This window comes from Erythrolamprus reginae, chromosome 8 (genome assembly GCF_031021105.1).
Source record: "Erythrolamprus reginae isolate rEryReg1 chromosome 8, rEryReg1.hap1, whole genome shotgun sequence".
NCBI lineage: Eukaryota > Metazoa > Chordata > Lepidosauria > Squamata > Dipsadidae > Erythrolamprus > Erythrolamprus reginae.
Window position 1 is genome coordinate 57,041,147 of NC_091957.1, and position 14,770 is coordinate 57,055,916.

Sequence of the window (14,770 nt, forward strand, 5' to 3'; positions counted from 1 at the left end):
CATCATCCACAGCCTGCATGGCCCCGTTTGGATGAAATTGTACTATAAAATTCTATAAATTCTACTCTTAGCTCATCTCAGCCTGTTGGGATCTGGAGCTGCTGAACGATGAAGCCCATCATCCACAGCTTGCAACCTGTACAGCCAGAGGCCTACAGCAAAGACTGGGTGGGAACAATAAAGCCCATCATCCACAGCTTACAACCTCCTCTACAGGCAGTGGTCTACCGCAGAGACTGGGTGGGAACAATGAAGCCCATCATCCACAGCTTGCAACCTCCCCTAAAGCCAGTGGCCTACAGCAGACTGGGTGGGGACAATGAAGCCCATCATCCACAGTTTGCAACATCCTGTACGGCCAGTGGCCTCAGCAGAGACTGGGTGGGTGGGTGAGTGAGTGGGGGAAGTAGCTCATCCAATGGAGAAAATAAAGCAAGATACTCTATGATTCTTTTTTACTATAAAGCATTTCCCCCCCAAAACTTGGCAACTTCAGCAACCGAGTTGTCGAAACGTGGAACTCATTACCTGACTCAGTAGTGTCAACCCCTAACCCCCAACATTTTTCCCTTAGACTATCCACGAATGACCTCTCCAGGTTCCTTAGAGGTCAGTAATGGGCGTGCATAAGTGCACCAGTGTGCCTTCCGTCCCCTGTCCAATTGTCTCTCCTATATCTCATCTATCTTTTCTTCCTTTCAAATATGTTCACCTATACTTTTATATCTTTTCTTCTATTCTTTTCTTTATTTATATTACTACATATCTATTCTCTTCAATGTGTATTATGTATTGGACAAAATAAATAAATAAATAAAAATAAATAAAAACTTTAAAACAGTGGATTTCAACTCCCGGAATTCCCCAGCCAGCCATGAAAAACACCACTATTAAGGAAAATCCTCAGACCTCAACATTGAGATGTACCATTTATTTACTTTCTTCTTAATAAAGCCTCAGCGGATTCGCACCCATAAATTAAACTCCTCGCCTTTGTGGCTGTAAAGCATCAAACCTTTGAAATCGATCCTCCAGACCAAAAAATATCTCCGCTCTCATACCCAGCGGAACAATCATTCAAGTGTAAGGGGGAACCCCTTGTCCAGAAGGGCCATTAAATCATTTCCCAACGAGCTGTCAGAAGGACTTGCTGGAGATGTAATTTTAGATATGTCAATAACCTTTTGCCTTCATCTCTACTTTGGTGCCGGCCGACTTGTTAGAGATACCTTCACACTTCCAAAATAGAAGTTTGAAAAGCAGCGTCACAATTTTGGCTCAGAGATGCATTGGATCCCATCTGAGTTATTATGGTTTTGAGATGACGGTGATTTTTATCATCTTAAATTGAATGCATCTGTTGCATATTTGGAAAAAAAAAATGAACAGCATCAAAAGTGTATAGAGTTTAATGAATTGGAATGGTTTCAAAATGTATTAAGAAAAGGTGTTTAAATAATCCATTAGCCCAGGAACTCAGAACATATTTTGAATCTGTAATAATAAGGCGGTAGAATGCCTGCCTTCTTTTGGGCAGTAGCTGGAGATACCAGTCCAGTCCAGTTGGTTATTTTTTTACTTGGATAAAACTGTTAAATGCATTCATTTAATATTGAACTCGCTGAATTCAATGAAACATCTGGAAAAACAGTGATTTAGACTACACCAAAACCAGCGGCATTCCAGACCTGTTGGATGTTTTTTCTTTTTACTGAAAAATCAATAGAAATGCAATATAATTTCAAATGAATGCGCAAATGATGACAGCTGATGAGTGCAATGGTTGGAGGTTAGGTGTGCTTTATATTAGAGGGTTTAAAAAAGTTTAGTATGTACAGTATTATAGTATGTATTTAGTATGTATTATACATTCAGTGCCATAGTTAATGGATTCTGGGCGGCTAATTTTGAGTCGTTCGGAGAACTGGTAGTGGAAATTTTGAATCTTCGGAGAACGGTAGCAGAAATTTTGAGTCGTTTGGAGAACCGGTGGTGGAAATTTTGAGTCGTTCGGAGAAACCGGTGGTGGAAATTTTGAGTAGTTTGGAAAACTGGCAAACACCACCTCTGGGTCCCTTCCAACTCTTATTCAATAACAACTCATAATACAGAATCAGTTGCCATTTCCTGTACCGAAAGCAAGCTTTATTAGGGCTTAATCATTTAAATTTCACAACAAGGTTGCAGTACGATAGAGGCGGGAAAAAATCCTGCTTTCTGATGTTAAACGCAAGGCTCTTACTTCATTCAAGAAAAGAGTAAGGACATTATAGGCAGTCCTCTACTTAATGGCCGCCAGAATTTTATTTATCGTGAAGCGATGTGTTTGTGAAACGCGTTGTGCCCAGTTGTAATGACTTTCTAAGCCGTGGCGCTTAAGCAAATCATGCAGTCCTTAAGCGAATATGACTTCCACCCTTTTCCCCGTCCCATTGACTTCATGTGTTAGAAGCCTGAGAACATCACTGATGATGAAAATGACATGATTCCAGGATGCGGCAACCATTGTCGCAAATAGGCTGGCTTAGAGTATGACCTCCCTTATTTCAAAGTCCTCATATATCTCCATAATGGCCTTGAATGCAGAAGCCAATGTCACCAGTAGCAGAATGTGAAAGGAAGACCTTATTGGCCATTATTTGCAAGCAGTATACATTTGCTGGGCGGATTCAGATGGTGTATGAGTAATTGACACTAATTGTTGTTGGTTTTTCCCCTGAAACCTCAGGATCTCTCATGCAAAAAACAGTGGATGGAAACTAATCAAGGGGAGAAGCAACCTAGAAAATTCCTGACAGTGCAGGGTATCCAGCAAACCTGGAAATCGGTGAATTATCCGGGAAATTGGCAGTTCGGGAAATATCAGGGAATTCGTGAAAAAAATGGAATAAATCAGGAGGAAAAACCAAACTATTAAAATGTTTTAAAGTCAGGGGAAAATAATATAAAATTTAAAAAATGGATCGTGCTGCCTGGCAGAGTCAAGCAAAAATGAGCCTAACTGTGGCAAGAACTTGCTTCTTCAACTACCGATATTTCTCCATGGCTTAGCCGTTTGGTATGATGTCCTCTACGACTGCGCCTTAACTAGATGGCAAGTTACAGGGAAATATCAGGGAATTTCAAAATGCTTTTCCCCCTGGACACCCTGCAGTGAGAACAATGAACAGTCGGAAAGGCTTGCCTCCAGAGATTGTAGGTGCTCTTTCTCTGGAGGTTTTTAAGAAGAGATTAGACAAGGATTGGTCTGAAATTTTATAAGGCAGTGTTTCCCAACCTTGGCAACTTGAAGATATCTGGACTTCAACTCCCAGGATTCCCCAGCCAGCATTCACTGGCTGGGGAATTCTGGGAGTTGAAGTCCAAATATCTTCAAGTTGCCAAGGTTGGGAAACACTGGTATAAGGTCTCCTGCTTGAGCAGGGGGCTACACCGCCAAGGTCCCTTCCAACTCTGCAATCCTATGAATGCTATTTGAGCTGCACTTTTCTCCTCTGCCTTCTGCATTCACCAGATAACAGCTCTTCCTTTCCTTCCTGCGCAGCTTCCAGTGTTCTGCACCCTGATTTAAACCAAGTCAGGTTCTTGCTTCTCCTTGCAAGGGCCAAGGGAATATGCGGGGTTTGATTCAGTCGAACGTGCCTGGGAGGGCAGCTTGGAAGGTGTTGTGGTTAGCTCTGGCCCAGCTCCTGCCCCAAGGACTGTGGATGTGGGGGAGACATCCACATGCTGCAGGCCTGTTTTGCCCCTGGTGGAATCTGATGATGAAGGCTTCTCTGACCAAGAAGACATGAGTGACAGGGAGGAGAAGAGTGGGGCAGACACCTCAGAAGGAGATCAATTATCTAGCTCCTCCTTGGATTCAGAACAAGAGTTAATGATACAGCCACGCATGCAGAGAGTGATGCATAGGCAGCAACAACTGAGAGATTATTATCAAAGAAAATGAGGCCACCTGTGGTTGAGTGGGGCTGTGGTCATTAGTGAGGCTGCTATAAATAGCAGCCTGTGGGTTTGGCCATTGTGGAGGATTATCTGATCGTTGTGTTTCGTGACTGCTTTACTGACTTTGACCTTTTGTGTGCTGATTTTTCCCCGCTTTGAAACTAAACCAGAGCAAAGTGTGTTTCACTTTGTGAAAGAAGAAGGACTGTGAATTGCCTCACAGCTGCAAGCTAAGTATCTCAGAACTGATAAGGGACTTGTACCAATTACCAGTGTGTTTGGAGACCAGTGCTCTTTGCTATCCCAAAAGAGGGCTTAGTTTAAGTGACTTTTCATTATAAAGAACATTGTTTTGAATTTTCGAACATGTGTGTGTCTGAAATTGTATCTGTGCATTTTGGGGAGGATTCGACCAGAGAGCTCGACAGAACAGAAGGGAAACCTCACAACGATGTGCATGCATGAAACACAACACAACTTCCACTCGCCATTAGATGGCTGTGATTTGCGGCAAAGTTCTGTGGCGCCAAGGTGTGAGATCTTGGGATGCATGGGGAAGATTTCTGCCAAAGGACAAGATGCTCTCGTTTACCTTCAGCAATTTTCTGGATCTTGCCGGTAGATCTAAGCGGGACGATACTCCCGAAGCAGAATTAAACGCTCTCCTCTTCTTTGGTGATGCTATAATCCGTGAGCAAAGTGACACTGATTTCCGAGCCCGTGACTGACATGGCTCTGCTCGGGGGCTGGGTCTGAGTCAGGCTGGCCCTTCTGGCGGGCACTTTGGCTTTGCAACACGAAATCTCCTTCTTGAAATGTTGGCGGAAGCTCTTACTCAGCCAGTAGAGAGCGAAGGGGTTGACGCAGGAATTGCTGAAGGCCAGCGCCCGGGAGAAGATGGTGGCCACCAGATGGAAAGCGGACGTATCTATGGAAGTGTGGTAGGTGAACGAACGGTAGAGGTAGAGGATGTGGTTGGGTAGCCAGCAGAAGGCAAACAAGCCAACTAAGACCAGGACGGTTTTGGCCACTCGCTTGCGGGATTCAATCTAAGGGGGGGAAATTTCTCTTTTAGTAAAAGTTTCTCTTTTGCTAGTATCATGTACAGTATATAAATATTATTATTGTATCTTTGTATACCACTAATGCGTACATGACAAAACAAACAGATAGATGGATGGACGGATAGACAGACAGACAGACAGATAGATACATGGATAGATAGGGAAAGAGAGAGATAGGATAGATAGATGGAGGGATGGATAGAGATAGATAAACAATAGATAGATAGATAGATAGATAGATAGATAGATAGATAGATAGATACATGGATAGATAGGGAAAGAGAGATAGGATAGATAGATAGATAGATAGATAGATAGATAGATAGATAGATAGATAGATAGATAGATAGATAGATGGAGGGATGGATAGAGATAGATAATAGATAGATAGATAGATAGATAGATAGATAGATAGATAGATAGATAGATAGATAGATACATGGATAGATAGGGAAAGAGAGAGATAGGATAGATAGATAGATGGAGGGATGGATAGAGATAGATAGATAGATAGATAGATAGATAGATAGATAGATAGATGGATAGATAGGGAAAGAGAGAGATAGGATAGATAGATAGATAGATGGAGGGATGGATGGATAGAGATGGATGGATGGATGGATGGATGGATGGATGGATGGATGGATGGATAGATAGATAGATACATAGATACATAGAGGGAAAGAGAGAGAGGATAGATAGATAGATGGAGGGATGGATACAGATAGATAAACGATAGATAGATAGATAGATAGATAGATAGATAGATAGATAGATAGAGGGAGACAGACAGACAAACAGACAGACAGATAGACAGACAGAGAATGAGAGAGAGAGAAAGGAAGATAGGAAAAAGGTATGTGCAAATTTATTGTTCCTAGTTTCTACACAGGCTTACTTTACATGAGCCAATATCAACATGGCATCAAGAGATATACACTGCTAAACTTTCTTTGGCTAATTGATGACCCAAATAAAGGATCTTCCCTCCCCCTTCCCTTCCTTCCTTCCTTCCTTCCTTCCTTCCTTCCTTCCTTCCTTCCTTCCTTCCTCTCTTTCATTCTTCACTTTAAACCAATAATGTAACGACAACATATAACACTTCATCCAAGCTATCTCGTTCTTGAGCACTACTCTGAATATTGGACCATAAAAACATGACCCATCAAGAGTCCTTTTATGTTCTAAAAGCCAGATAAATATTACCAATGCTGCATCCAACATGTGCAGGTCCTTGGTGGAATTTACGAAAAGGGGTATTTAATTTTAGTAAAACCAGTTTGTTGTAGAGATTAAGGCAAAGGAACTTGAGTTCCACTCCAGCCTTAGTGATGGAAGTCAACTGGAATTCAACTGGGCAGGGATGTCCAACCTTGGCAACCTTAACACTTGTGGATTTCAAATCCCAGAATTCCCCTGAGGAGTCAAGGAGTGACTTTGAGGAACCCAAGTTCGGGCTGCTTATTTTTTTTTAATAAAAACTAAGCTGAACTGCTTCTGCTGCTGCAGAAATATCTCCCCAGTTTTTTTCTGCCACTTATCATCAGAAAACCAGAGCTGGGCGTAGCTCATCCTTGATAAAAAAAAACCCTGCAAAGAAAACATGGTCTTGTGTAACAGGAGAAGTAGAAGGAAAAACTGGTGCTACGGTTGTTAGGGGGAAGAGGCCAAATTTGCTTTTTCTGGAGTTAAATTCCAAAAAGCATTAAGGATTCAAAGCTGAAGCCCACCTCAGTAGCCGGGTTAATGGACCGTGCTGATTTATTATATATAAAATATATATATTTTTAATTTTATGGACTTCATACAGCTGCCGACCTCATAAATATGATTGGCGGGTGCACAATGAAACAGTGATAACGCTTTCTCCCCACTGAACCTGCTTGTGGGCCGCATCTACTTCAAAGAGAAGTATTACACTAGAGAAACATCTTTCGGCTGTGGCGAGGGGGGCGTTTGCCCAGGTTCGCCTGGTGCACCAGTTGCGGCCCTATTTGGACCGGGACTCACTGCTCACAGACACTCATGCCCTCATCACCTCGAGGCTCGACTACTGTAACGCTCTCTACATGGGGCTACCTTTGAAAAGTGTTCGGAAACTTCAGATCGTGCAGAATGCAGCCGCGAGAGCCATCGTGGGCTTTCCCAAATATGCCCATGTTACACCAACACTCCGCAGTCTGCATTGGTTGCCGATTAGTTTCCGGTCACAATTCAAAGTGTTGGTTATGACCTATAAAGCCCTTCATGGCACCGGGCCAGGTTATCTCAGGGACCGCCTTCTACTGCACGAATCCCAGCGACCAGTTAGGTCCCACAGAGTGGGTCTTCTCCAGGTCCCGTCAACTAGACCAGTGATTTTCAACCTTTTTTGAGCCGCGGCACATTTTTTACATTTACGAAATCCTGGGGCACATTGAGCGGGGGGGGGGGGGGGGGGGGGCTAAAAAAGTTTGGACAAAAAAATTATCTCTCTCTCTTCCTCCCCTTCACTCTATTTCTTTCTCCCTCCCTCTTTCTCTCCCTTCCTTCCTCTTTCTCTCTCTCTCTCTCCATCCCTCTTTCTTTCTCTTCCTTCCTTCCTCTCTTTTTTGCTCTCTTTCTCTCTCCTTCCCTCCCTCCCTCTTTCTCTCTCTTTCTTTCTCTTATTTTCTCTCTCTCTTGCTTTCTTTCTCTCTCTCTCTTGCTTTCTTTCTCTCTGAGCTTCACGGCACACCTGACCATGTCTCGCGGCACACTAGTGTGCCACGGCACACTGGTTGAAAAACACTGAACTAGACAATGTTGTTTGGCAGGACCCAAGGGAAGAGCCTTCTCGGTGGCGGCCCCGGCCCTCTGGAACCAACTCCCCCCAGAGATTAGAATTGCCCCCACCCTCCTTGCCTTTCGTAAGCGTCTTAAAACCCACCTCTGCCACCAGGCATGGGGGAATTGAGATACTCTTTCCCCCTAGGCCTTTACAATTTATGCATGGTATATCTGTATGTATGTTTTTATGACACCCACTAGCTCACATGTCATGCAAACAAATTTTGGGTGAAGACGCAAGCGAGACTTAGGCAATTTTTGCCGAAATTCTGCTTTGCGCATGTGCGGAAGCAAAAATAGCAGTGAAAATTACCGATACCTCGCTCGTGTGCCCATTCACGCACACGATTTCACCAAACCTGCAGACGCTGCCATGATTGGACCATGGGACTGATTGTTTGGAATTGAGGGGAAAACTTCTACTTTTAATCAGGGGAAAACCAAGGGGCCGGTCAGAGTTGGTTTTCACCAGATATGTGCCAATTTGGTGTTTCCAATAAAGCTATTCTTTGAGGAATTCACCTGCCACACAATTTTTGCTTGTAATGGATGTACAGTGGTACCTCTACTTACAAACTTAATTCGTTCCGTGTTCAGGTTCTTAAGTAGAAAAGTTTGTAAGAAGAAGCAATTTTTCCCATAGGAATCAATGTAAAAGCCAATAATGCGTGCGATTGAGGAAACCACAGGGAGGGTGGAGGCCCTGTTTCCTCCCAGGTGATTCCTAGAGAGACCCCACAGAGGCTTCTCCCTGCCTTTTCTGGTCCTGTTTCCTCCCAGTAGATTCCTAGAGAGACCCTATAGAGGCTTCTCCCTGCCTTTTCTGGCCTTGTTTCCGCCCAAGAGATTCCTAGAGAGGCCCCACGGAGGCTTCTCTCCACCTCTTCCGGCCCTGTTTCCTCCCAGGAGATTCCTAGAGAGGCCCCACAGAGGCTTCTCTCCACCTCTTCCGGCCCTGTTTCCTTCCAGGAGATTCCTAGAGAGGCCCCACGGAGGCTTCTCCCTACCTTTTCCAGTTACAGTTTCGGAGGCTCGGGTTTGTGAGTGGAAAATGGTTCTTGAGAAGAGGCAAAAAAAAATTTGAACACCCGGTTCTTACCTAGAAAGGTTCATAAGTAGAGGCGTTTGTAGGTGGAGGTACCACTGTATTCCTTGGAACCATGGCAACCCATGGCTGGAAAGCTTTGCCTACCTGCTTCCGAGCGTGACCTTGCTCCTCTGCGGGCATACTGGAGGTGCTTTTGTAGAGGGTCTTGGCAATCAGGAAGTAGTAGATGGAGATGATCGTCAGGGGTAAGATGTAGAAGATCAAGAAGCAAACCAGCGAGTGGGCTTCCTGCAGGATGCGTTCGGAGACAGGATACGGGGCACAGGTTTCCAGGGTGGTGTTCTTCTCAGGCAGGTGGAAAGTGTAGAGGTCCGAAGATACGGCTTCCGGAGTGGCCAATAGCATGGAGGCGACCCAAATGCAAGCCACTTTGCAGCAGGTCTTGAGAACGGCATCCGAGTGCAATTCCAACGGCTTCACAATCGCCTTATACCTACCAAAGAGAGTTTGTGTCAACTCTTGGAGGGCTTGTGAAATGACCCCAAAACAAAGAGAACGTGATGATCTGGGACACAAGTTTATGTGTCCAGGTTTATGTGTTTATGAAACCAGGTTGCAACGCCTCTGTCTCTTCGGCCTTGAAAGACGGCGTTGAAGAGGTGACCTGATCGAAGCATATAAAACCATGCAGGGGATTGAAAAGGTGGAGAGAGAAAAATTATTTTCTTTATCACACAATACTAGGACGAGGGGCCCCTCCCTAAAGCTCATAGGTAAGAAAGCGAGGACAAATCAAGGGAAATATTTCTTCACCCAGAGGGTCATTGTTTATGGAATTCCCTTCCAGAAGAGGTTGTGACAGCTGTCAGCCTGGATAGCTTCAAGGCAGGATTAGACAGATTCATGGATGCCAAGTGTATCGGTGGTTATTGAAAGGGTACCCAAGTGCTGCCTCTATGTTGGTTGAGGCAGGCAGGGTTCCCTTGGGTACCATTCATTCGGTCAAGGGAAAGGGAGGGTTCTGCCTACTCTTTCTGCTCATGATCCTCATGGACAATTGGTGGGCCACTGTATGACAGAATGCTGGACTTGATGGGCTTTGGCCCGATTCAGCAGGGCTCTTCTTAAGTTCTCAGGTTCTAACCTTCTGCTGTGACCATTTCTGAAGAGAGAAGGTCGGTGAGCAGAAGAATGAAGGGGCTGGGACTTCCTTTATTTTGGGCGGGCTGCGGATCCCCCCTTTCCCCCCCCCCAAACTGCAAGGGTCAGCTTGAAAGGAATGCACCACATTTTACACACCCCCTCAGCCTACGAATGCAAAACTTTAGATATGCATTGTTTGAATTGTCAGGAGTGCGTGTGTAAATTTTGTATTTCTTCAGACATAGCGTAGCTACGGAGAGAGAAACTGTTGGGAACAGTCATAAACAAATGTTTATGTACAGTTGATGGAGACTGCAGTCGACAGAAGTACGGTTAGTCGCCAGGCACAAAAGGTGAGGCCATTACAGTGCAGAAATGGCTTCGTGACCAGAACAAGGAGTGGTACTGACAGGGCATACACGCCCTTGTGTCTCGCTGGAGGAAAGCTGTAGAATGGGACGGAGATTATGTGGAAAAATAGGGAGTGTAGAAGAAACATCCTTCTTTCTTGTGTGCAAGTTTCATTGCGTTCAATACATAATTGTTGAAGAAAGAAAATGTGGTGCATTACTTTCTGGGCAACCCTCGTAGCATTGAGTCTCAGGATTATACCACAATCTCTATGTGTGTTTGACCCTGAAAAATGCATGGGGAAAAAAATGCAGCATAGGCTTTAAGTGGCTTTACTCAAGAGAGCCCCTGAAGCCAACACAAAGGTCTTCTAATCACACTTCCGCCCTCCAAGCCCTGGGTATGTGTTGTTGTTGTTGTTATTATTGTTGTTGTTGCTGTTGTTGTTATTATTATTATTATTATTATTATTATTACTATTATTATTATTATTATTATGTCAGTACAACACAGCGAACGAGATCACGATGCCGGATTTCGTATTTCATCACCAGTCAGGCGCTACCCAAGCACCTAGGACTGCGTGATGTAGCGGCAAATTATGTTTGCCGATCCCAGGAAAGCGGCCTTTTGCAATTGACAGATGGAGATTTTGTCAATTCTGATGGTTTTCAAATGTCCGCTGAGATCCTTTGGCCCTGCGCCCAGCGTGCCAAGTACCACTGGGACCACTTTCACTGGCTTTTTATTTATTTGTTTGTTTGTTTGTTTTATTTTATTTTATTTTATTTTATTTTATTTTATTTTATTTTATTTTATTTTATTTTATTTTATTTTATTTTATTTTATTTTATTTTATTTTATTTTATTTTATTTTATTTTATTTTATTTTATTTTATTTATTCAATTTTTATGCCACCCTTCTCCTTAGACTCAGGGCGGCTTACAACATGTTAGCAATAGCACTTTTTAACAGAGCCAGCATTATTGCTCCCACAATCCGGGTCCTCATTTTCCCCACCTCGTAAGGATGGAAGGCTGAGTCAACCTTGAGCCGGTGATGAGATTTGAACCGTTGACTTACAGATCTACAGTCAGCTTCAATGGCCTGCAGTACAGCACTCTACCTGCTGCGCCACCCCGGCTCTATTTAGTTTACAAATATTTAGTTGTAAATAGTGTGTTTCCAGAGGATAGTATTTTTTAACTTAAATTATATAGAGTTAGAAGGATCCAATGAAGTGGCAAATATAATTATTAGATGATTAAATAAAAGAATTGCAGACTGCTGTAAATATTAGGGGCAGGGATTAAATTAGAATTATTTGGTATAAAACATGTAATAAATTCAAATTTTGGTTAAAAAAAACCCTAATTAATGCCCATGTTGGATTGGGTCCAATACGTATAGGCATTGATTGGCAAAGGGGTTTTAAAATTGTTAATAGCTTCCATGTGGATATTATTATTATTATTATTATTTATTAGATTTGTATGCCGCCCCTCTCCGTAGGCTCTGGGCGGTGTTACCTTCCTCTGGTCCAGATATTCAACAGCTGAACCTCTGGCGTTACTTATTCTTATTTGCAAATATACTTGTACTCTGAACTGCTCAAGGCCAGTTGATTTAGTCCAGAACATAAAATTTGTATGAATCTTAGGCAAAGGGGTGCAGAGATATTCTAATCAACCTGGCATTTCATTTCGGGGTGGGTTTTTTTTGTAAATTGCTTTCCCGTGCCACTAGGTAGCACCAAGATACAGCAGAGATTCTATCCTCTTCATTTTTTTAAAGGCATTTTGTTTTTCAAACATATCATTATTATTTTTCTGGCTGATTCAGTTGTTGGACGCGCCGTAAATGATATCATTTGTAGGTGTTAGCAGCGAATTTTAAAGAATTATCTGTGGAATTTCTCAATTCCCTTCCATTAAGGGGGGGGGGGGCGGGACACCAACCGCATTAGCTTTCCGTTACTTGAAAATGAAAATGAACATTTAAAACACTAAAGGATGAGAAGATACTCAACAGCAGTGATTTTGCTCCACTAGAAAAACAAATCCACGCTCACACAAATACACACTGTCACGCAACAGAATTTTCATCATTTCTGGTGAGAAGATGTCTCAGCTATCAACTGTGTGAGAATCAGGAGTAATCAGGTAGAAACCAAGAATGCAGGGCTTAAGCTGTGAAAATACCTGGATCTGTCCATTTGACAGTCAGGAAGTTTAATTTCTTACAACCACCTTCACGGACAGTCAAACGCTCCAAACTCACCTGTCAGCGCTGAGAACTGTGAGCGTGAATACGGAAACCCCCACGGAGGTTCGTTGAATAAAAGAGAGGAGTTTGCAGCCGAGTCGACCGAATAACCACGTATCCACGACGTAACAGGCAGCGTCCACGGGCACGCAGGTCAACAGGAGGAGCAGGTCACCAAAAGCCAGGCTGGTGATGAAAATATTGGGCACGGTCTGCATGGATTTGATCTTGAAGAAGACTTTGACCAGGATGACGTTCCCGAGAAGACCCATGGAAATGATGGTGGCGTAGGCTGCGTAGATGGTACAGAGGGTCGCCAAGCCAAGGGAGGCATCTTCAGACCCGCTATCTTGGCTTGTTGGGTTGCTCGTTATGGAGGCCGTCTCTTCAGTTGAGTTTACATCTTCACAGAGATCAGCGTTTCTCACCAGCAGAGATGACCTGGCCATTTTGGACGGCTCCGGGTGAAACTAAACTGATAGGAAGCCCTTAAAACTCATCCCATATTGTACCACGTCCATGAAAATGTGAAAAAGAGGTTGAGAGAGGTCCAAGCAATTCACCAGACAAATCGACTGCTTGGGAGATTCAACTCTTCTCCTCTTGCTGTGGAGTCACCAAGCATGATAAAGAGAAATATGCATAGATTTCGCTGCTGAACTGTGTGGGAGGTGGAGAAGATGGTTGAGGTTTTCGTTCCCCCGTTTCTCTCTCTCTCTCTTTCCTTTTTTTTTGAATATGCTTCGGAGCTACTGTGAGTGAAAGCTGAGACGGAGAGATAGAGAAGTAAATCCAGATTGCAAAATATGAAAAGATCCTGGATCGCTTGTTCTGCCAGCCGGTTTTCAAGTACATCCAGCTTTCTTCTTTTTATTTTATTTGCGAATGGAATTGGCAAGAGATGGAATTCTGCCTCTTGAAAAACTGGGATGTAACAGATTGAAAAGATGAAGAAGTCTTCCACAAGCTGACAGGCTTGAGAAGCAGAGCAGAAAAGAAAAGGGTGGCTTGCTTTTATGAGTTATCCAAAGTTTGCTTGTGCGTGGTCCAACTTGCCTATGAAATCATCTACTGTAGTGGAATATAGTCTGGATTCCCCATAGCAAAAGGTTGCATCATAGGGGACCAAAGGACAGTTTGGTTGGTGTTCTGTCTGGGTCACTCCGGAAGCTATGACCAACCCAAAAAGATAAGCCAGACACACCGTAAAATTCAAATACAGTTTTATAATGTTCAAGGAAAACGAAGCTAACAGAAACTGTCCTTACAAAGCAGGAAAACACTGGAACTCCAAATATATACACGAAGGTAATTGTCCATGCATCAATATAGGATTCTTGCTGCCAAGACGAGGCTGTAGATAACAGACATACACCTCCCACGGGTCTTCAAGACTGCTGGGCCACAAGCCAGGAACAGAGACGCCAAGAAACAATGCAGGTTACAGGAACTCCAAACTGATAACACTCCACATGGCTTCAATAGCTTGCCTGCCTTATAAACCCTTCCCTGCTAATGAGGACCACACCCAAGCCCTGGTGTTCCTTATTCAATGCTGATAATATTTCCTTAATTGATCCTTCCTTTGATCTAAACGTCTCTGTCGCATGTCAATGACAGCTTGTGCCTCGTCACCTAATGACTCCAAGCTACTGGCAGGGGAGGGCCCCTCCCCGTGGCTCCCATGCTGTTCTTCCTCGTCACATTCCTGACTGGACCCTCCCCCATCCGACTGCTCAGCCCCCTCCTCTTCGCTGTCAGCCTCCTCCGGGCATGGAGCCAGCAGAGACGCAGCTGGCCTTTGATCTGCCTCAGGCTGAACCAAAACAGTTGGGTGTAAGTAAGACAAGACAGTTTCTTCCTAAAAATTCTGAGAGTTATCTCTGTAATGAGGTACGTAGTTTGCATTAGTTTGGCAAGATTTTTGTCTCTGTGTGAGGAATAACAAAGGAACTTGCTCAAGGTTGTGTTTCTTGGTTTTGTGGGTCTTGACGTCAATCCCAAGCGGAACTGCCAACCTTCAAAAGTCACTGGAGGTTTTCAAGCAAAGGGTGGACATGGATTGGAACATTTCTGAAAATTGCTGCCCTGCCTCACACCATCTTTTGTCTAAGAGCATCTTTGTTGACCAAATGGCTTCTGCGT

The 14,770-nt window shown here is 43.7% G+C and overlaps 1 protein-coding gene across 1 annotated transcript; it reads right to left on the reverse strand.

Annotated features, from left to right (window-relative positions):
• Nucleotides 1-4,598: 4,598 nt before the first annotated feature.
• On the reverse strand, nt 4,599-13,074 carry BRS3 (bombesin receptor subtype 3). Its single transcript, XM_070758343.1, has 3 exons — nt 12,641-13,074; nt 9,010-9,358; nt 4,599-4,994 (listed from the first exon to the last, which is right to left on the reverse strand). Exons 1-3 carry the CDS (start codon nt 13,072-13,074, stop codon nt 4,599-4,601), a joined length of 1,179 nt encoding a protein of 392 aa, XP_070614444.1.
• Between the last annotated feature and the right edge of the window lie 1,696 nt (nt 13,075-14,770).

What these genes read in the sequence shown, in the direction of transcription:
- BRS3 (XM_070758343.1), bottom strand. Translation starts at nt 13,074, where the DNA reads ATGGCCAGGTCATCTCTGCTGGTGAGAAACGCTGATCTCTGTGAAGAT. An exon ending in ACAGTTCTCAGCGCTGACAG is followed by an intron (nt 9,359 to 12,640) that starts GTGAGTTTGGAG and finishes TCTCTTTGGTAG; the next exon opens with GTATAAGGCGATTGTGAAGC. An exon ending in AAGGTCACGCTCGGAAGCAG is followed by an intron (nt 4,995 to 9,009) that starts GTAGGCAAAGCT and finishes TCCCCCCCTTAG; the next exon opens with ATTGAATCCCGCAAGCGAGT.